Genomic DNA, 21,923 nt, shown 5'->3' on the forward strand with positions numbered 1-21,923 from the left:
AAGTAACAAGGATTCCGGGAGAAGGGAGAGCTTTGGATCTACTAACCTACACTTGAGTGAGAAGTCACTCAGCAAACATCAGAGCACTGAATGCTTCCTAAGATAGCAGCCTGGACACCCCAAGGATGTCCACACCCCCATCCACAACAGGCAGGCTGTCCACCCAGGCTTGATGGCACTTTTAAGACAAACACACACACACACACACACACACACACAGAGTATCAATCATCAGTTGTCTGCAAACCTATAGAGTCTGAGGTTCTCTGAATGAATGGGGAGGCAAAAGTGACCACAAGGAACAGTTATAAAGATTCTAGCAGCCTTTATTACAACAGTGCAATAGTATTTCATCCCGCACTCAACAACATTAAACCATTGTCTTCTATAAAGCAGCTCCAGGAAGTTAGATACATCTGTACCAACTCTCACTCAACAGCGGTTGGTGCTCAGATGTCACACCACCCCAACAACATGTAATCACTTCCCAGCAGACGTGGCATAAAGCCTGTACACACATCAGAACATGCCTCACAATCAAGTACTTTATTACAGAACTCTGACATCCATGAACTCTGTGACTACTCATGCTTAGCATTAGCTGGTTATACCAAATACCATAAAATACAAAATGATAGGAAATATAAACATCAATTTGTATTTCAAGTTTATAACATTTTATTTACAAAAATAGGCTGGGAAGGCCAGGGTTCCCCCACCTTACAGTCTTTCCTGGAGAATCCACTGCATCCTCTAGTAGCTTCTACAGTTGCATGGATTCCTTCAGAGCTACACTTGACCAGAAGCTCGGGTGGAAAGGAGAGAGAGTGGGAGGGGCAGGAGGGGAGGGGCCGGGAGGAGGACCACGAACAGTCATACCGGATAAATGGCTTTACTGGGAAGACCGTGCCCGGCCCCACTGGTGATGAAAGCACGCTGCTCACACACCCATTCCACACTGCTATGTACAGGAGCCGTGGCTGCTCTGGGTTCTGAAGGACACTTATTCCCCAACAGGACACTGTCAGACAATCGCTCCTATGCAGACACTAGGACATGACTCCAAAGACCGGGTTGTGACGGCAGATGCTTGGCCCATATTCCTCATAGTCCTTCTTGGTGTGACAGACCTGAAAGAACTCCGGCTGCGGGAGGAGCAGCCAGAAAGAGGAAGAAGATGAGCAGGTGGGAAGAGGAAAACATTGAGCAAATGGGAGGGACTTATCCAAGGGTCTCTGCCAATCATGGTACCACACCTGATCTGATAACAAACCAGGCAGAACTTGACTTCGCTTTTTAAAATTCACTCAGCAATTCCCAACTTTACAAAGCAACAACAAATCTACTTAGTTTCCCTTACTGGGATCAAAAATGTGTCAACCTGAACTAAAAATGGCTGCTAACAAACTCTGGGGGTGGGGGGAATATTAATAAATAAAATAACCACATGGAAGGGACAATGAGCAGGGTGGACTTTTTTGGTTTTTTTTTTTTTTTGGTTTTTGGTGGTGGTGGTGGTAGTAGTGGGGTGTTTTGTTTGTTTGTTTGTTTGTTTTGTTCTGTTTTTGGTTGCTGTTTTTTTCAAGGCAGGGTTTCTCTATGTAGCCCTGACTGTCCTGTAACTCACTGTGTAGACCAGGCTGGCCTCTGCCTCCTAAATGCTGGGATTAAAGGCATGTGCCACCACCGTGTTTGTTAATAAAGCATACAATTTAAGTGACTAAAATATTTTTATATCAAGTAGAATTTGTTTTGCATATTTAAAGCCATGCAAACAGAACACATGCTATTTCACATTTGTAGACAATACTTATCCAAACTCAATAGGAAAGCACAAATGACAAGAGATCAGGGACTTACAGTTGAGGCTAGCATCGAGCCTCCAAACCACACGGCATAGCGCTGCATGTGGTGAGTGATCACCTGCACCTCCACAGGCTTAGGCTGCAAAAGAAAGCAACTGCGTTTAGTCTGCATTTAGTCTGTGCACTGCATCCTCCAAGCAGTGTGTCCATGATAGACAGTGACTCCTCCGGTGACGGCCTCAGTCATGCTATAGGCCCAGCCCACAGATTCAGGAGACCCCTTCTTCCAATACTAAAACACACAATTAATCAAACCAATAGCTTCCCTCAAACAAATCACAGGGTGTAGCAAGGCCAGTAACAAAGTGAACCCCCAAACACTATAACAAAACAAACACTGCACCGGGCACCTTCACTGCCGTAGGTTCTCTTCCCCACCAAAGCCCACCTCAGGGAGAAGCCCAGACAGCACCCAGCAGCTCAGAGCTGTGGTCTTGGATGAGCATGGCCTGGCTCCCCACGCACAGCAGTTTTTTTCCATTTAATGAGAACATTTCCTCACCACAAGCCCATCTTGTCTCTGCATCACCCTGGTCACACACATTGATGCCTGACTGACCCAGGTGGTTTTAAGGACGACCTCCCATGAATTCCAGCATCAACCCTCGGCTACCCACCCCCCAGTGAAGCTTGGCTCTACCCCCACAGCGGCTGGCACACAGCCTCCTACCTTTATCCTGCCTCCACTGAGCTCTTGGCTCAGCTTTAACCTGGCATCCACCACTCTTTTCAAATCTCTCTGCAGACGACGTCCAAAATCTCTGAACATTGTGGAGCCTCCAGAAAGAACGACGTTCTGAAAGACCAAAGTGGACAGTGCACAGCCTTGGGTGAGACTGAGTGCCTGTGATGGTTCAGTCTCTGCATACAGCAGGATGACTTATGTAAGTAACACACTGTGCAGCATGAGCGCCCCCTGTCGGAGTTGAAGGCAGACTGCTGCTGGGCTGCCTGCAGCAACTCTCCCACACCCTCTCCTCTTCCCTGCACTGAGTCCCCTGGAATCCTTCAGCTGACACCACCAGCCAGAAAGCACAGGTTTGCTGTGTTTGCAAAGACTGGATACAAACTGCAGAGATATGGGGAGGCTGGGACTTGCAGCTCGAGAAGCAAATTGCCTATCTTAGGCTAGCTTTAGCCCCTGAATTGCCATTCCTTGTCCACCTCTGTGTCAGAACAAACATCCTTTGACTAATGTATAAAAGCCTTAGTAAGCTATCAGCCTAGAAGATCCCGAGTTTCCGCCAAACCAAAAGTTAAGACAGTCTACGAATAGCATTTGGGGCCTACAGAAAGGCTCCCCCATCTTGCTCTAGTTGCCTCTCTTACATGCCCACCAATGCATTTGAACTTGTTTTGACCTATAACTTTCTTCATCCTGTAAAACTCTGAAAATGCTTCCACATTGGAACATGGAATCTGGGGTGACCCCAATCTGCATTTCTGGCTGTGGTCCCCTAAAGTGGGCTCTAGGATGGGCTCCTGCTTTCTTTAAGAGTGGCACTCCTGCGTTGTGGGCTGACTCTCCTCAGAGCTCTACCATGCTGTCTGTCTCTGTCACTAGGGTCTGAACTCCTCAGAGTCTCCAACATGTCTGATTCTACATGGCATTAATAACTGCCCCCCTTGAATCCGTCACCTGAGACCTTTCGCTAGCCAAAAGGCGTACATTATATATATATATATTTTGTGACAGCACAATACCAAACATTTCCCTGGTACTTCCTCCACTGAAAGCAACTGAAAACACATAGCAATTCATGCCCACGCTCCCCATGCCCTGGGCAGAACCCTGACAAGAGCCAAGAAGCCAGAAAATCCACATTAACTGATCCACAGGCTCTATATAATAGCCAACAGGGTCTTCCCTCCTACTGGAACCCATCAGAGCCGAAATGCTGAAAGGAAGCATATTCAAATCCCCTGGGACATTTTCAAATGGCTCCTCCCTCTGCCCACAGCCCCATGATCGCTCCAGCCTCTATCATGCGACCACACCAGACGTCTGGTGGGTGAGGCAGGATGAGAATCATGAAACTGACTGACTGTTACAATGAAAGGCAGCTCTATTCTCTCAGGCTACAGAATATTATTTAGGACAATGAAAGTGAAATTGCCCTCATTTAACTTTCTGACAGAAAATATCATTTGAGAAAACTATAAAGAAAATAAAAACCATCCTTCAAGGATCCATGAGTTCCCACACTGCCTTTCTGGATGCCAGGCACCCCATCAGCCAGCCAATCCCTCACAAGTTTATGGGAAAGCGAAATCACACAGATCCAGGCCAGAGAGCCCAGGTTAGGCTGGGTCTGTTCCACTCATTACTGCTCGCTGCCAGTGAGAGATGGCCAAGCTGAGAACCACAGCTGCTGAGGTGAGATATGTAGAGCAGGCAGTAGAGACAGAGGCAGAAGAGCAGAGTCCTGTAAAGCCATCTCAGATCTAGTCTTCTGCCTTGATACATAGTCCAGCTCTAACATGAGTTTATGTAGAAATTTCAGCTCTAATAGCCTACCCATAGCCTTAGGAAAGCCTACAAGAAACCCACACTCTTGTTCACTCTATACCTCAGGATGGCTGCCCCATGACTTTCCAGGGAGTCTCCTATCTGCCTCCTACCTCATCTTAGGAGACTAGGATCACAGACAGACTGCCACCCTAACCTGGGTTATAGATGCAGATTGCCACCCTAACCTGGGTTACTCACACATATACAGCAAGTCCTTTTACCCAGTCTTTCACTTTTTTAAATGTATAAAGCAAGCACGGTTCATTTTCTTGGAAAACATGAAATGAATGTTGTTAGTAGGTCCCAAATATTGTTTCTAAAATGTCTTTCTCTAGAATGACAGGAAGTTCATATCTTAAAATGTGATTTTTACATTTTTAAAACTTTTTCAAAGTCATAGGCCCCTTTAAGAATCTTTAGATTTAGAGGTATGAGCCCTTTCTTGTGCCAGAGAATGTTCCCAGTGTGGCCCATGGTCTGCCCAATGCAACTTTAGGAGTTTAGTGCCTTTTCCCAGTGATAGTGCTTGCTAAGGGAAGAGGCTGTATCCCTGGCCAACACAGTGCACTCCTGGCTGTCACAGTGCTCCCCTGGCTATCTCAGTGCTCCCCTGGCTGACACAGTGCTCCCCTGGCTGACACAGTACTATCTGGTTGTCACAGTGCTCCCCTGGCTGACACAGTACTCTCTGGCTGTCACACTGCTCCCCTGGCTGTCACACTGCTCCCCTGGCTGTCACAATGCTCCCCTGGCTTTCACAGTGCTCCCCTGGCTGTCACAGTGCACAGGCATAGAAGTCTCTAAGGGCATTTAGTTGTACAAAGTGCATCGTGTGTAAATGTGTGAGTCAATATTACAGCAAGAGTGAAGCTTAGGAAAATGAAGTCCCTGAAAGCAGCAAGAAGTATGGTGATAATGGTGATGGATCACCTGAGAAGTACCACATTTTGAGAACCCACTGGTTGTCCTTACTCCCCCTGAGTCTTCCTAGTGAGTCACCCTGTGAGCAGTCATCTGGATCAGGAAGGCCCACAGGCTTGTTTGTGAACTGGTTTGTTGAGGCAGAAAACTGATCAAACACAGAATGGGACTTAAAATGCAATTCAGTTCACATAGAAGATCTTGGTGCAATAGCTGATATTAATAGTGATTCTACCTTCTTCATAAAGGATCACTATTGGGGCTGGGGACCCGCATATGGTCTGGTAACCATCTCAATAGTTCATCTTCACCAAGCTAGTGAAAGACACTGTGGTCTCCCTTCCCCCCAGCCTGGAACCTGCCTGCTCTAGGGTGGAGCTACCGGCTCATTCGTCCTGCCACGCCCACTGCTGGAACCTGACCTTGCTGCCTGGAGGCACACACGTGTTCGTCCTGCTACTGGACCCTGAGTTACTTGGCGGGAAATTGGGTTCCCTCCCCCTTCCTTTATAAACTGAGTGTCTGGAAATATTAAATTGAGTCTTGATCCGAATGTTGTCTTGACTCCATTGTTTCTTCCACCCTATCTAGTTACCTCTCTTTGCAGGGAACTGCCATTCTCAGTGAACGGTTCGTGTTGTGGACCGCGGGCGGGCCGCAACAGTTGGCGCCAGAACTGGGACCTGAAGAATGGCAGAGAGATGCTAAGAGAAACGACTGCTGTGTGGAGCTCCACAAGAAAGGAAAGAATCGTCGTATCGGAGGAGCATCGGAGCAACGGACAGGTACACATGCTAGCGCTAGCCTAAAAAATTTCAGTTTTGTAAAATGTTGCTGAGGATGCAGTAGGATACGAACAAGTTTGAAGCAGTGCTGACCCAACACTGGTTCTGCTTGGGGTCAGCAGTTCGTAAATCGGAACTAGATACGGAGACAGGCGGTGTGCCGCAGTTTTTTTTAGAAAACTGCTTAGGTGGAAGAAAGAAGGGTTCAAAATCATGGATCAGGCAATTGTGTTTAGTTTTCAGGAGTTGCTTAAGGAAAAAGGAGTAAGGCTTGAAGTACAATTAGTAAGAAATCTTTTAGATAAGATAGATAGCTGTTGTCCATGGTTCAAAGAAGAAGAAACGATAGATTGTGGAACCTGGGAGAAAGTTGGTGAGGCCCTGAATATCGCTCAGACAGATAATTTTACCCTAGGTCTCTGGGCGCTTGTAAATGATGCTATAAAAAATGCAACTTCCCCAGGGCTAAATTGCCCTCAGGCGGAGCTTGTGGTATCTCAGGAGGAGTGCCTATCAGAGAAGGCCTCCTCAGGAAAAGATCTTCTTAACTCAAAAATTGATAATTGTGGAAACTCTGATGATGGACTGAATTTTAACAAAAATCACTCAGATAGAGGAATGGCCCATTACCCTAATGAGAATTGGTCCTCTTGCGAATCTCCCGCTCCACCCACAGTCACCACTTCGGGAGGTGCTACGCATAGGGACACACGGCTAATTGAGTTAGAATTTGAAATTAAGCTTCAGAGGCTGACTAATGAACTTCGGGAACTAAAAAAGATCTCAGAAGCGGAGAAGAGTAACTCTTCTGTAGTTCACCAGGTGCCGCTAGAAAGAGTTGTTAGTCAGACTCGTGGGAAAGGACAGAATTCGTCTAATACGCTGGCCTTTCCTGTGGTCGAGGCAGTTGATCAGCAAGATGCTAGGACCAGACATTACCAGATCTTGGATTTCAAGTTGTTAAAAGAGTTAAAGGCAGCTGTTGTGCAATATGGTCCTTCAGCCCCATTCACTCAAGCATTACTGGACACAGTGGCGGAGTCAAACTTAACCCCCTCAGATTGGAAGACTCTGTCCAAGGCTACCCTGTCAGGAGGAGATTTCTTGCTTTGGGATTCTGAATGGCGAGACGCCAGTAAGAAAACTGCTGCTTCTAATGCTCACGCTGGTAACCCAGACTGGGATAGCAACATGCTTTTAGGAGAGGGTCCATATGAGGGACAGACAAATCAGATTGATTTTCCTGTTGCAGTGTACGTGCAAGTTGCGACAGCCGCACGCCGTGCTTGGGGAAAGTTGCCAGTTAAAGGAGATACTAGTGGAAGTTTAGCTAGCATTCGGCAGGGTTCTGATGAACCATATCAGGACTTTGTGGACAGGCTGTTGATCTTCGCTAGTAGAATCCTTGGAAGTCCAGACACAGGTAGTCCCTTTGTTATGCAGCTGGCTTATGAGAATGCTAACGCAGCTTGCCGAGCTGCAATTCAACCGCATAAGGGACAGACAGATTTGGCGGGATATGTCCGTCTTTGCGCAGACATCGGGCCTTCCTGCGAGTTCTCGCAGGGAACCCACGCGCAAGCAATGTTCTCGAGGAAACGAGAAAATAATGCATGCTTTAATTGTGGAAGTTTGGATCATTTTAGAAGTAATTGTCCTAAGAACAAGGTCACCAAAGGCTCACCTTGCCTTTACCTTATTTGTCCTAAACTTTTTGCAAACTGACATTAAAGGTCAGTCTGCAGCGGAACGCCACTGGCACCCAGTTACTTCTAATTCTTATGCATTGGTAAAATGGAAGGACGCCCTGACTAATAAATGGAAGGGTCCAGATCCAGTCCTAATCTGGGGAAGAGGCTCGGTTTGTGTTTTTTCACGAGATGAAGATGAAGCACGGTGGCTACCAGAGAGATTAATTCGTCAGGTAAACACAGATTCTGTCTCTCCTCGTAAGTATCATTCTAAAGATTAAAATTCCTCTTGAGCTGGGAGTGGAAGCTCTCAAAAAACATTGTTTCCTCTGAGCCAATTCCCCTACAAAAGGCCGGAGATTAACTTTAGCTTTACAATTTGCATCTAAATAAAGTACCTTGACTTCTCCAAACAGAAAATTTACATTACTACACTCTAATTGTTTAGTATTCTTCCTTCTCTCAAGCAGGTCAATCTACATTCTCCGGTTCTCCGCCCCGCCCCTAAGAGCAAACAGGTGGTTCTGCTAATCTCCCTTCCAGGGACATCCCAGCATGTGGCTTTTCAGTCTAAGATAAGATTTAGATTTACCAGGAGAGCTAGGGAAGTAGAAATTTCATATATATTTACAAAGATTAGTTCTTATTTTGATAGATATAGGCTTAGTCCCTTAACTGGCCTCTGGCTTTTCACCCTTGCTGTTACTGCAAGGTGTCCTTAGTTCCTCAGGCTACTGGGAATAACAGGGATGAGGAGGAAAGACTTTCAGCTCCTAGTTTAACCAAAATTAATGGTGTTAATACTGACATAATTCTTGTCTAGGCCTTGCTAAATCTGAGGTTGACAAGTCTCACATAGAGGCCTCGCAATAACTCAGAATTGCGATACTGATTCATAATCATATGAATACGGTATGGGTACCGCTTGGCGCAGGAGATCACTGCGGAGGGAAGGTCCAGTTTGACCGTTTCTGAGTTCCCTGTGCGACACACCTGATTTGAAAGAGGTTGGTATCTGACTCCAGCTAAAAACCAAAATACTTACGGCTCTGCCTCCCCTCCCCAAAAGATACCAAGAGCCACAGATGTGAGTTGTTACAATACTCACGGGAGGAATCAGGTTAATGTCCACCCAAGTCAAGGTTAAAGGCCCACTCATCTACGGATGAGAAAATCATTTGATCACCTCTGTTAAGCATTGCCTATTTAAACTTAATTAATAGGGGGGAGAGAGATTGGAGACCTTGCTGTTGTAAGAGCAGGCCCTTCACTGCCTCCCACCCAAAAAAAATAAAAAAGCCAATTGGCCTTGTACTAGGAGCCAGCCAGTCTTAACCCCTTCTCCCTGGCCCCCTGCCTGTCACCCAAAATTGTGGATAATTATCAGTTCAGTGTTATTCTAAAATTGTTTAGCTAAACTCAGCCAGGGTTCCAACGCCCTACTTAAAAGGCAAACAGGTAGCTACTTATTCAGCACTAATTAGCATTATAAAGTCAGAGCCTACAGCCCAGTAGGCTGCTAGTCAGTCAGTGCTTTTAAGACAGTCTCAGCCAGATACAGTTTACCATTAGAATAGTTAGGGAATCCCACGGAAATAGGTTTTTTCTTTAGCCCTAGGAACTCAGGCAGAACTATTGAACATAGATAATTTTTCTGCCACAGGCCACCCCTTTTTTATTTTTGTTTTGTTATCTAATGGGGGGAAATGTGGTCTCCCTTCCCCCCAGCCTGGAACCTGCCTGCTCTAGGGTGGAGCTACCGGCTCATTCGTCCTGCCACGCCCACTGCTGGAACCTGACCTTGCTGCCTGGAGGCACACACGTGTTCGTCCTGCTACTGGACCCTGAGTTACTTGGCGGGAAATTGGGTTCCCTCCCCCTTCCTTTATAAACTGAGTGTCTGGAAATATTAAATTGAGTCTTGATCCGAATGTTGTCTTGACTCCATTGTTTCTTCCGCCCTATCTAGTTACCTCTCTTTGCAGGGAACTGCCATTCTCAGTGAACCGTTCGTGTTGTGGACCGCGGGCGGGCCGCAACAAGACACTATGTTGGTCAAAAGACACTGAGTCGGTCACGGTCCCTTCCTGTAACACAGGTGGCTCTTCCAAGGACACTAGGTCAGTCACCATCCCTCCTATCCTCACACTTTGTCTAACCACCTGAGAGCATCATGCTTCCTCCTAAACATTTTAGGTGTGTGCACACTAAAACTGTCCCACATTGCAGTGGCCATCTTCAAAGCTGCATTCATAAATACTGCTCCTTCAATATCTTGTTTCTTTGCCTTTTAATAACTTTTACATCTTTTTCCCCTCCAGTCCAAGACCAGCTCAATTTTACAATTACTTGTCATGTCTTTGCAATGGATTTCTTAATTAAAAAATAATAATAATCCACTAGGGAATGAAGTAAATGATCACCAGAATACCCTAGTATTCTGCAGTGCTGTAAGATCTCAGTGCTGTAGACCTGCATAACTCAGAGCTTGGGAGAACAGGAAAACATATGCTTACTTAGAAACTAAACTACCTAGCCCTGCACATATTTGCTAAGTGCCAAATGCTGCTGTGTGCCTTTACAGGCACTCTGCAGTTACGTCAGCTGACTAACCTCTGACATCACAACATCCCTATGTGAGTCTCCTCCAAGGAAGAAAGGCCAAGAAACTAGGGACCCGGGCCTCATGCTGCCCACAAGTGACTTGGCTGCTACACAGCTGTCTGCTCTGGAGCAGCTGCTCCTGACCATGAAGACAGAGAGATACAGCTTCCTCAGAAGCTCTCAGCAGGAGCAGAGCTCAGTGTGTCTCTCTGCAGGAAGCCCGACAGAAAGCAAGCATCTCTCAATAACAATCAGCTCACTCCATCAGATCCTGCTGGATACCCAGGAACTCTGCAAACCACTTAACACTGCCATTGAAAATCTAAATGTAGTCACAGGCCTGGAGAGGTCAGAAATCATCTTAGTCAGGTAGGGATCAGACCTTCTCCAGTCAGCAGGTTCTCAAAGTAGAACCACCCAACTCCAAAATATCTGAAGGAGAGGCGGCCCCTAGAGCCAGCCTCAGGCTAGCATATGCCCTAAAACATAACAAAGTAAAGAAAAAACGGGATGTAAGTTCAGAAAAACACCAAGTACTCAAACACAGGGAAGGGTCAGCACTGAACCAACTTCATGAAGGATGATGTTTCTGGAGAGTTTGCTCTATTAAGGGCGTTTTTACAACACTGCTGAGTGAACACTCAGGACACAGATAGAACCATGATGGGACACATCCATCCTCCTTCTTCTAACTCAGAGCCGCAAGAAAAGCTGAGCAATAACTGATAATCGATAACTGATGATCAATAACTGATGATCAATAACTGACAATCAGGGATACAAGCGACATCTGCTTTCTTACACACATTTCTGGCACACCTGAAGTTTACCAAATTGAATGTGCAGTTTAATTAGAGATAAGGCCTTTGCCCACCTACAGAGTCTAAACTTCTTATGAAGACGTCCATTTTTACATCCTAATGCTTTGGCCACCCCCTCCCTCTGCTTCCCCGCTCCCCAAGTGGCTCGGGATGCATCTGCTGTGTCCCTTTGCACAGTGTGAGGGTGTCAAGTGTTCATGAAACCCACTGTCTTGTCTAGATATTTTTTTCAAGAGCCCTTCTAAAATTACCTCCCTACCAAAAGTCTCCATTTTAAGTTACCTTTGCAAAGTGTGCCCTCTTTCTGCTGGTAGAAAATGCCATGACACAACATTAGATACACACAACCTGTCACCCTTCTGAAGTATAAGTCAGAAAGATTTAAAATAAAAAGCTTTACCACCAGCAAGTTCATTGTCAATATATAATATGGACTGGGGGTATGGCTCGGGGGTAAGCGGCTGGCCAAGTGCAAGCACTAAGTCTCATTTCCAATACCTGTTCAAAAAAGTATCACAACATCAAAAGCAACCATACTTCCTGCTCCTGGAACTTCAGTGCAGCTCAGCTCACACTTGACTTTGAATTCAGTTTGACAGACACATGGCGCCACCTGTGCGCCATCATGTGTAACTGCAGGTACAGTGTTAACCACTCAGGCAAGACCTGGTCTTGCAGGACTGTAATCCAAGCTACTCTGGAATCTGAGGGAAAAGGATTGAAAGCTCAAGACCTGCCTGAGCCAAAGAGCAAGTCTGAGGCCACCTTTAGCAGCTTCGCTTGTCTCAAAAACAATGTGAAGGGACTGGAACGCAGCTCAGCGGCACTACCAAACTTGCCTAGCATATACAAGGCCCTAGGTCCAATCTCCCCACAACACAGGAGAAAAGGAGGACGCTTGCAAACCAGCACAGGCCAGGAAAAAAGAAGCACGCTTCAAGACAGGCTGCCTCTCCTCTCTTGCAGTTTAGATGTCACAGCAGCTACAGGCTCAGCTGACAACTAAAAGTGCACATTTGAGAAAACCCCTAACTGTGAGACACCCAACCATGCCCCTTTTGAAATCCAAGCAAATGTTCAGGCTGGCTTTAGGGGCTGCAGGAATCTGCAGGAATCACTTACATGACTTCTTTTTCCTTCATTTGCATTCCTTTGGCCTCTGATCCTGTGGGGACAGTGACCAGGCAGGCCAGGGACAGTTGTCTTCCAGTGCTCTGAGACTTGACTTTGAGGGTGATTGTGTGTGTTGAACTGTCACACTATCACACCTTGTGACTGAAGCACACAGGAACCCAGGTGTAGCTAACAGAGGTGACACACTGATGCAGGTGATGACACAGTCATTTTTCTCCACTGGAGTCACTGCGTATCCTTCCAAAGTCCTCAGTGGCCCTCGGGACAAACTCAATCTCTACCTCTGTGCAAGGCCATGTCTTCCCTGAGAATCCCAGCCAGCACACAGTGGCACACCCGTCTCCTTCAGGTCCCACGTGATCTGGCTTTGGGCAAGCCTCAGGCTTCTCAATCACTACTGTGTATATAAATATCAGGCCCAGGGATGCTGAGTCCCTTCCCACCCACAGCACACTCTGCTCCTGGCTCTGCAAACACTCTTCTCCTTAAAGATTTATTTTACTTTTTTAGTTATGTGTATGCATGTGCACATTTCTGTATGTGCATGTTACACATATGTACTGGTGCCTGCAGAGGGCAAAAGAGGGCATTGGAACCCTGGATCTGGGGTACACACTGTTATGAGTACCCAGTGTGGGTGCTGGATCCTGTGTAATACATGTTCTTAACTAGCAAGCCAGCTCTCGTTTTTGTTTTTGTTTTTGTTTTCCAAGGCAATTTCTCTTTGTAGCCCTGGCTGTCTCAGAACCTACTCTGTAGACCAGACTGACCTGGAACTCAGAGATCTGCTGGCCTCTCCTTAATGAGAGCCAGGATTAAAGGTGTGTGTCACCACCTTGCAAAGATTACATTTTAGTTCCCATCTTTGTGTTCCCTGTTCTGAGCAGATCACACCAGCCTGGGGGACACCAGTCTGAGCTGTCCCACAGTGTAGCCCTTAGTCCAATATTTCTATTTATATCTGTATCAATTTAAATTAAACAAAATTTTATATGCCTTCTTGTTGCAACCACATTTGAAGGATGCAGCAGCCACATTTGGCCAGAACTGGCACTGCCCTGGATGCCAGAACTGCAGCCACATCCACTGTGGTACAACCCCATGGGGAGCATTAGCTCCAGGAAGCCCCTGAAGCACCAAACTGGGCTCAAACCGGGTGCCCATCCGTCATTATGCTCACCTCACTAGATGCCACTGAATCCCTGCTTCCTGAGCGCCTGTGCTGAGCCTAGCGAGCAGCCAGCAGACACCCCGGCGGGGCATCGTGAGAGAACTTATCACTTATCATCCTACCCCTGCATTAAAATACCTGAATTCGAGAGTAGGGCCACAGGCCTCATCCGGCCGGATCAGCACCAGGGTAGCTAGAGCGCAGGGTCGGCTGACACCCGCCAGCTACCCACGACCCCCGCCACAGGATCTTAAGACTTCTGGAGAGTGGAACACAGCTTCTGCTCCAATCCAATTGCTGGCGGGACCTGAGACTGCATTAGTTAGGGAAGCAGAAAACCGGCCTGAGTAGGACCACAGGCCTCTTCCGGCTGGACCAGCACCGGAGTACTGCCAGCTACCCACGAACCCCGACGCAGGATTTTGAGACTGCTGGTGAGTGGAACACAGCTTCTGCTCCAATCTTTAAACAGTGACAACGATAACAACTAACCCCAGAGATTACCAGATGGCGAAAGGTAAACGTAATAATCTTACTAACAGAAACCAAGACCACTCACCATCATCAGAACCCAGCACTCCCACTTCGCCCAGTCCAGGGCACCCCAACACACCGGAAAAGCAAGACACGGATCTAAAAGCATATCTCCTGATGATGGTAGAGGACTTCAAGAAGGACTTTAATAACACACTTAAAGAAATACAAAGGAACACTGGTAAACAGGTAGAAGACATTAAAGAGGAAGCACAAAAATCCCTTAAAGAATTGCAGGAGAACACAGCTAAAGAGTTTCAAATCCTTAAAGAAAAACAGGATAACCTAATCAAACACGTAGAAGTCCTTAATGAAAAACAGGAAAACACATCCAAACAGATGATGGAAATGAACAAAACCATACTAGACCTAAAAAGGGAAGTAGACACAATAAAGAAAACCCAAAATGAGGCAACACTGGAGATAGAAACCCTAGGAAAGAAATCTGGAACCATAGATACCAGCATCAGCAACAGAATACAAGAGATGGAAGAGAGAATCTCAGGTGCAGAAGATTCCATAGAGAACATCAGCACAACAATCAAGGAAAATGTAAAATGCAAAAAGATCCTAACTCAAAACATCCAAGAAATACAGGACACAATGAGAAGACCAAACCTACGGATAATAGGAGTGGATGAGAATGAAGATTTTCAACTCAAAGGACCAGCAAACATCTTCAACAAAATTATAGAAGAAAACTTCCCAAGTCTAAAGAAAGAGATGCCCATGAACATACAAGAAGCCTACAGAACTCCAAATAGACTGGACCAGAAAAGAAATACCTCCCGACACATAATAATCAGAACAACAAATGCTCTAAATAAAGATAGAATACTAAAAGCAGTAAGAGAAAAAGGCCAAGTAACATATAAAGGCAAGCCTATCAGAATTACACCAGATTTCTCACCAGAGACTATGAAAGCCAGAAGATCCTGGACGGATGTTATACAGACACTAAAAGAACACAAATTCCAGCCCAGGCTACTATACCCAGCCAAACTCTCAATTAACATAGATGGAGAAACCAAAGTATTCCACGACAAAACCAAATTCACACATTATCTCTCCACGAATCCAGCCCTTCAAAGGATAATAACAGAAAAAAACCAATACAAGGACAGGAACCACGCCCTAGAAACTACAAGAAGGTAATCCCTCAACAAACCTAAAAGAAGACAGCCACAAGAAGAGAATGCCAACTTTAACAACAAAAATAACAGGAAACAACAATTACTTTTCCTTAATATCTCTTAATATCAATGGACTCAACTCCCCGATAAAAAGACATAGACTAACAAACTGGCTACACAAACAAGACCCAACATTTTGCTGCTTACAGGAAACTCATCTCAGAGAAAAAGATAGACACTACCTCAGAATGAAAGGCTGGAAAACAATTTTCCAAGCAAATGGTATGAAGAAACAAGCTGGAGTAGCCATTCTAATATCTGATAAGATTGACTTCCAACCCAAAGTCATTAAAAAAGACAGGGAGGGACACTTCATACTCATCAAAGGTAAAATCCTCCAAGAGGAACTATCAATCCTGAATATCTATGCTCCAAATACAAAGGCAGCCACATTCATTAAAGAAACTTTAGTAAATCTCAAAGCACACATTGCACCTCATACAATAATAGTGGGAGACTTCAACACACCACTTTCACCAATGGACAGATCATGGAAACAGAAACTAAACAGGGACACAGAGAAACTAAGAGAAATTATGAATCAAATGGATCTGGCAGATATCTACAGAACATTCTATCCTAAAACAAAAGGATATACCTTCTTCTCAGCACCTCATGGTACCTTCTCCAAAATTGACCACATAATTGGTCATAAAACAGGCCTCAACAGATACAAAAATATTGAAATTGTCCCATGCATCCTATCAGATCACCATGGACTAAGGCTGATCTTCAATAACAAAATAAATAATCAAAAGCCAACCTTCACGTGGAAACTGAACAACACTCTTCTCAATGATACCTTGGTCAAGGAAGGAATAAAGAAAGAAATTAAGGACTTTTTAGAGTTCAATGAAAATGAAGCCACAACATACCCAAACTTATGGGACACAATGAAAGCATTTCTAAGAGGAAAACTCATAGCTCTGAGTGCCTCCAAAAGGAAACTAGAGAGAGCACACATTAGCAGCTTGACAACATACCTAAAAGCACTAGAACAAAAGGAAGCAAATTCACCCAAGAGGAGTAGACGGCAGGAAATAATCAAACTCAGGGGCGAAATCAACCAAGTGGAAACAAGAAGAACTATTCAAAGAATCAACCAATCAAGGAGCTGGTTCTTTGAGAAAATCAACAAGATAGATAAACCCTTAGCCAGACTCACTAGAGGGCACAGGGAAAGCATCCTAATTAACAAAATCAGAAATGAAAAAGGAGACATAACAACAGATCCTGAAGACATCCAAAACACCATCAGATCCTTCTACCAAAGGCTATACTCAACAAAACTGGAGAACCTGGATGAAATGGAGAAGTTCCTAGACAGATACCAGGTACCAAAGTTGAATCAAGATCAGGTTAATGATCTAAACAGCCCTATATCCCCCAAAGAAATAGAAGCAGTCATTAATAGTCTCCCAACTAAAAAAAGCCCAGGACCAGATGGGTTTAGTGCAGAGTTCTATCAGACCTTCAAAGAAGATCTAATCCCAGTTCTTCACAAACTATTCCACAAAATAGAAACAGAAGGTACTCTACCCAACTCATTCTATGAAGCCACAATTACTCTGATACCTAAACCACAAAAAGACCCAACAAAGATAGAAAACTTCAGACCAATATCCCTTATGAATATTGATGCAAAAATCCTCAATAAAGTTCTTGCTAACCGAATCCAAGAACACATCAAAACAATCATCCATCCTGACCAAGTAGGTTTCATCCCAGGGATGCAGGGATGGTTCAATATACGGAAATCCATCAACGTAATCCAGTATATAAACAAACTCAAAGACAAAAACCACATGGTCATCTCCTTAGATGCGGAAAAAGCATTTGACAAGATCCAACACCCATTCATGATAAAAGTCTTGGAAAGATCAGGAATTCAAGGCCCATACCTAAACATGATAAAAGCAATCTACAGCAAACCAGTAGCCAACATCAAAGTAAATGGTGAGAAGCTTGAAGCAATCCCTCTAAAATCAGGGACTAGACAAGGCTGTCCACTTTCTCCATACCTATTCAACATTGTACTTGAAGTCCTAGCCAGAGCAATTCGACAACAAAAGGAGATCAAAGGGATACAAATTGGAAAAGATGAAGTCAAAATATCACTCTTTGCAGATGATATGATAGTATATATAAGTGACCCTAAAAATTCCACCAGAGAACTCCTAAGCCTGATAAACAGCTTTGGTGAAGTAGCTGGATATAAAATTAACTCAAACAAATCAATGGCCTTTCTCTACACAAAGAATAAACAGGCTGAGAAAGAAATTAGGGAAACAACACCCTTCTCAATAGTCACAAATAATATAAAATATCTTGGCGTGACTCTAACTAAGGAAGTGAAAGATCTGTATAATAAAAACTTCAAGTCTCTGAAGAAAGAAATTATAGAAGATCTCAGAAGATGGAAAGATCTCCCATGCTCATGGATTGGCAGGATCAACATTGTAAAAATGACTATCTTGCCAAAAGCAATCTACAGATTCAATGCAATCCCCATCAAAATTCCAAATCAATTCTTCAACGAATTAGAAAGTGCAATCTGCAAATTCATCTGGAATAACAAAAAACCTAGGATAGCAAAAACTCTTCTCAAGGATAAAAGAACCTCTGGTGGAATCACCATGCCGGACCTAAAGCTCTACTACAGAGCAATTGTGATAAAAACTGCATGGTACTGGTATAGTGACAGACAAATAGACCAATGGAATAGAATTGAAGACCCAGAAATGAACCCACACACCTACGGTCACTTGATCTTCGACAAGGGAGCTAAAAACATCCAGTGGAAGAAAGACAGCATTTTCAACAAATGGTGCTGGCACAACTGGTTGTTAACATGTAGAAGAATGCGAATCGATCCATTCCTATCTCCTTGTACTAAGGTCAAGTCTAAGTGGATCAAGGAACTTCACATAAAACCAGAGACACTGAAATTTATAGAGGAGAAAGTGGGGAAAAGCCTTGAAGATATGGGCACAGGGGAAAAATTCCTGAATAGAACAGTAATGGCTTGTGCTGTAAGATCGAGAATTGACAAGTGGGACCTCATGAAACTACAAAGCTTCTGCAAGGCTAAAGACACCATCAATAAGACAAAAAAACCACCAACAGATTGGGAAAGGATCTTCACCTATCCTAAATCAGATAAGGGACTAATATCCAATATATATAAAGAACTCAAAAGGTGGACTCCAGAAAGTCAAATAACCCCATTAAAAAATGGGGCTCAGAACTGAACAAAGAATTCTCACCTGAGGAATACCGAATGGCAGAGAAGCACCTGAAAAAATGTTCAACATCCTTAATCATCAGGGAAATGCAAATCAAAACAACCCTGAGATTCCACCTCACACCAGTCAGAATGGCTAAGATCAAAAATTCAGGTGACAGCAGATGCTGGCGAGGATGTGGAGAAAGAGGAACACTCCTCCATTGTTGGTGGGATTGCAAGCTTGTACAACCACTCTGGAAATCAGTCTGGCGGTTCCTCAGAAAATTGGACATAGTACTACCGGAGGATCCAGCAATACCTCTCCTGGGCATATATCCAGAAGATGTCCCAACCGGTAAAAAGGACACATGCTCCACTATGTTCATAGCAGCCCTATTTATAATAGCCAGAAGCTGGAAAGAACCCAGATGTCCCTCAACAGAGGAATGGATACAGAAATTATGATACATTTACACAATGGAGTACTACTCAGCTATTAAAAAGAATGAATTTATGAAATTCCTAGCCAAATGGATGGACCTGGAGGGCATCATCTTGAGTGAAGTAACACAATCACAAAAGAACTCACACAATATGTATTCACTGATAAGTGGATATTAGCCCAAATCTTAGGATACCCAAGATATAAGATACAATTTGCTAAACGCATGAAACTCAAGAAGAATGAAGACCAAAGTGTGGACACTGTGCACCTTCTTAGAATTGGGAACAAAACACCCAGGGAAGGAGTTACAGAGACAAAGTTCGTAGCTGTGATGAAAGGATGGACCATTTAGAGACTGCCGTATCCAGGGATCCATCACATAATCAGCTTCTAAACGCTGACACCATTGCATACACTAGCAAGATTTTGCTGAAAGGACCCAAATATAACTGTCTCTTGTGAGACGATGCCGGGGCCTAGCAAACACAGGAGTGGATGTTCACAGTCAGCTATTGGATGTATCACAGGGCTCCCAATGGAGAAGCTAGAGAAAGTACCCAAGGAGCTAAAGGGATCTGCAACCCTATTGTTGGAACAACATGATGTACTAACCAGAACCCCGGAGCTCTTGTCTCTAGCTGCATATGTATCGAAAGATGACCTAGTCGGCCATCAATGGAAAGAGAGGCCCATTGGACTTGCAAACTTTATATGCCCCAATATAGGGGAATGCCAGGGCCAAAAGAATGGGAATGGGTGGGTAGGGAAGTGGGGGGCGCTATGGGGGACGTTTGGGATAGCATTGGAAATGTAATTGAGGAAAATATGAAATAAAAATATTAAAAATTAAAAAAAAAACCTGAATTCAGCCATGACTAGTTGTTCACACCAGGCTTCCTTTCCCACTAAGATGGAAAGAAATCTTAGTGTTTTGGAGTAAATTAGCAGGAAGCACATTTAAATGTTGTGGGTAGGTTTAAACGTTCTGTAACTGTTAAACCCGTGACCCTGTCCAAATCTAAACCACTGCCTTCCGTCTGCTTGCATCTTGAACTTGCATTTGGTTTCACTGGAAAGGGACATTTGTAAAGGATGCTGGGTTGAGATGTAGCTCACTAGCAGAGTGCTTGCCTACAATGACCTGCATTCTATCCCTAGTACTGAAGGGAGAGAAAGGAGAGACAAAGATAAAACACCACTAGTAGATATGTTTTCTAATTTTCTGTTTCATCTATTGAAGATATCAGACCTACTCAACATCAATAGATAATATACACAGCTTGTTCACCCTGCATCCTGCTGTTCTGACTTACAAGCACTAAGATAATTACTATACTAGACCCAATTCAAGCCACTAGTTATAGAAAAAGCCAACTTCGAGCACATCAAGATGCAATCACATCTTCTTGACAATAGAACAAGTAGGATATTTTCCCACCTTCCGACCTAGTGCCAAAGCAGGATGACAGATGTCTCATACTGCCACCTCCTTCCGGCCCTGCTGCACCCAGGCTTCAGGAAGGGTGAATTCCTTATGCACCCCTAGATCCCTGCCTCTGTGCTCAGGAATCTATACCAGGCAGGCCTCTCCCACACCTGCTGAGAGGCCAGCTCTGACTGGCTTGGAAGGTGCCTTCCCAAAGCCTTGATCCCTCTAATTAAAAGCAAGCTGCTCATCCTTCAGTTACCATAACTGCATGGTTCGTTTAATGCCATTTAGCTTGCAGTGGTTCCTATTAATTATTTCAGTATTTTCTGCTTTTTGATCAGTTCCTAAAGACAAGCACACCACCACATACATATTAAATCTCCTTAAATTTAACAATACAGCTAGTATCAGTAAGCACTCAAGACAACACACACACTAGAGAAAAAGACACCCAATTACATGATAAAGCAATTATAACTGGTCCACCTTCATGCAGAACAGACAAAATACTAAACACCAGATAATCCAAGAATGGACTAGCTGCTGACAGTAGCTGTCAACTTAGCCAAACTCTAGAAATGTTTTTAATATGCATTTAATATGCCTCCTCCCTAACCCCGGCCCAGCTATGTGAGGATATGTGGAACAGGACACAAGCTGCTGTCTGATAGTGAAGTCTACTGTACATGGAATTTGCTGTCAGTGGCTCTTAGGCTTCTCAACACATGCACACTCATAGCAAGCTATGAGGTGGTGAGTGAATGAATTAGTCAGCTTAACATGGTTTCTGCAGTGGATGCATACACCAAATCAACCTGTCCACACCACAAACACACACTGTTTTTATGTCAACCACACCCCCATAAAGCTAAGCGAACAGTCCAAATCTTCAGAGCCATCTTTTATTCTTACTGGTTGTTTTTCTTCTTGCCTGAGAACCTGGACAAGATGTTGGCTCGATGGCCAACAAAGTCTTGGGTCACTCCACAGTCTAAAGCGAGCCACCTCTTACCCACTCGGTCATAAGAAACCCCCTGAAAATCACCAAGGCTGAATGAGCAAAATAGAACAGCCTTGGCCCCACAAGTCTGGATTACTCAAGAAAGGAGAAGGCTCCAAACAAGAAGAAAGATAACCTTCTAGGGCTGAACAGGATATCATGGAGCTTGCTGCAAACTCCGTCCATCAGTTCTCCACTGTCTGGATAAAGCTGTGAGACTGGAGGGAAAGCACACAGGAGGATGACATCAGGAACATAACATCCGCACTCCTAGGAGAGGGCGTTTTACAATCCAGGAATCCATCAAGGTCCACCAAATGTGTTATTCCCCCTGTCTAATCTGAGTTTCCCTGGGCCTAGACCATGTTGTCCAATCGTTCTGATCCACTGATTGCTGCCCCACTGTGAAAGGGGCCTAGGTCACTGGCAAGAATGAAGAAGAGAGGGCCTCAGAACAAAAATGAAAACAAGAGGCACCCCCTACAGACAGCAGGTGTTGGGCTATGCACAGAAAGACACCCGTGTGTGCTACAGATTGTGTCTTCTAACCTAATTTCTTTAGACACTCAAACACCTATATGTCTGTACATTT

At 44.5% G+C, this 21,923-nt stretch overlaps 1 protein-coding gene across 1 annotated transcript in view; it reads right to left on the reverse strand.

Moving 5' to 3' along the window:
- Nucleotides 1-330: 330 nt before the first annotated feature.
- The window catches only part of LOC147005073 (actin-related protein 3B-like), a 49,919-nt gene continuing 28,326 nt past the window's right edge, over nt 331-21,923 (reverse strand). Inside the window, exons 7-9 of the mRNA XM_085836159.1 lie at nt 2,536-2,661; nt 1,861-1,944; nt 331-1,145 (exon numbers count right to left, since the gene is read on the reverse strand). Coding sequence (XP_085692285.1) covers nt 1,050-1,145; nt 1,861-1,944; nt 2,536-2,661 — 306 coding nt within the window. The 3' untranslated portion in view covers nt 331-1,049. The remainder of the gene's footprint in view (nt 1,146-1,860; nt 1,945-2,535; nt 2,662-21,923) is intronic.

This window comes from Mus caroli, unplaced genomic scaffold (assembly GCF_978045245.1).
Source record: "Mus caroli unplaced genomic scaffold, Mus_caroli_1 scaffold_4, whole genome shotgun sequence".
Taxonomy (NCBI): domain Eukaryota; kingdom Metazoa; phylum Chordata; class Mammalia; order Rodentia; family Muridae; genus Mus; species Mus caroli.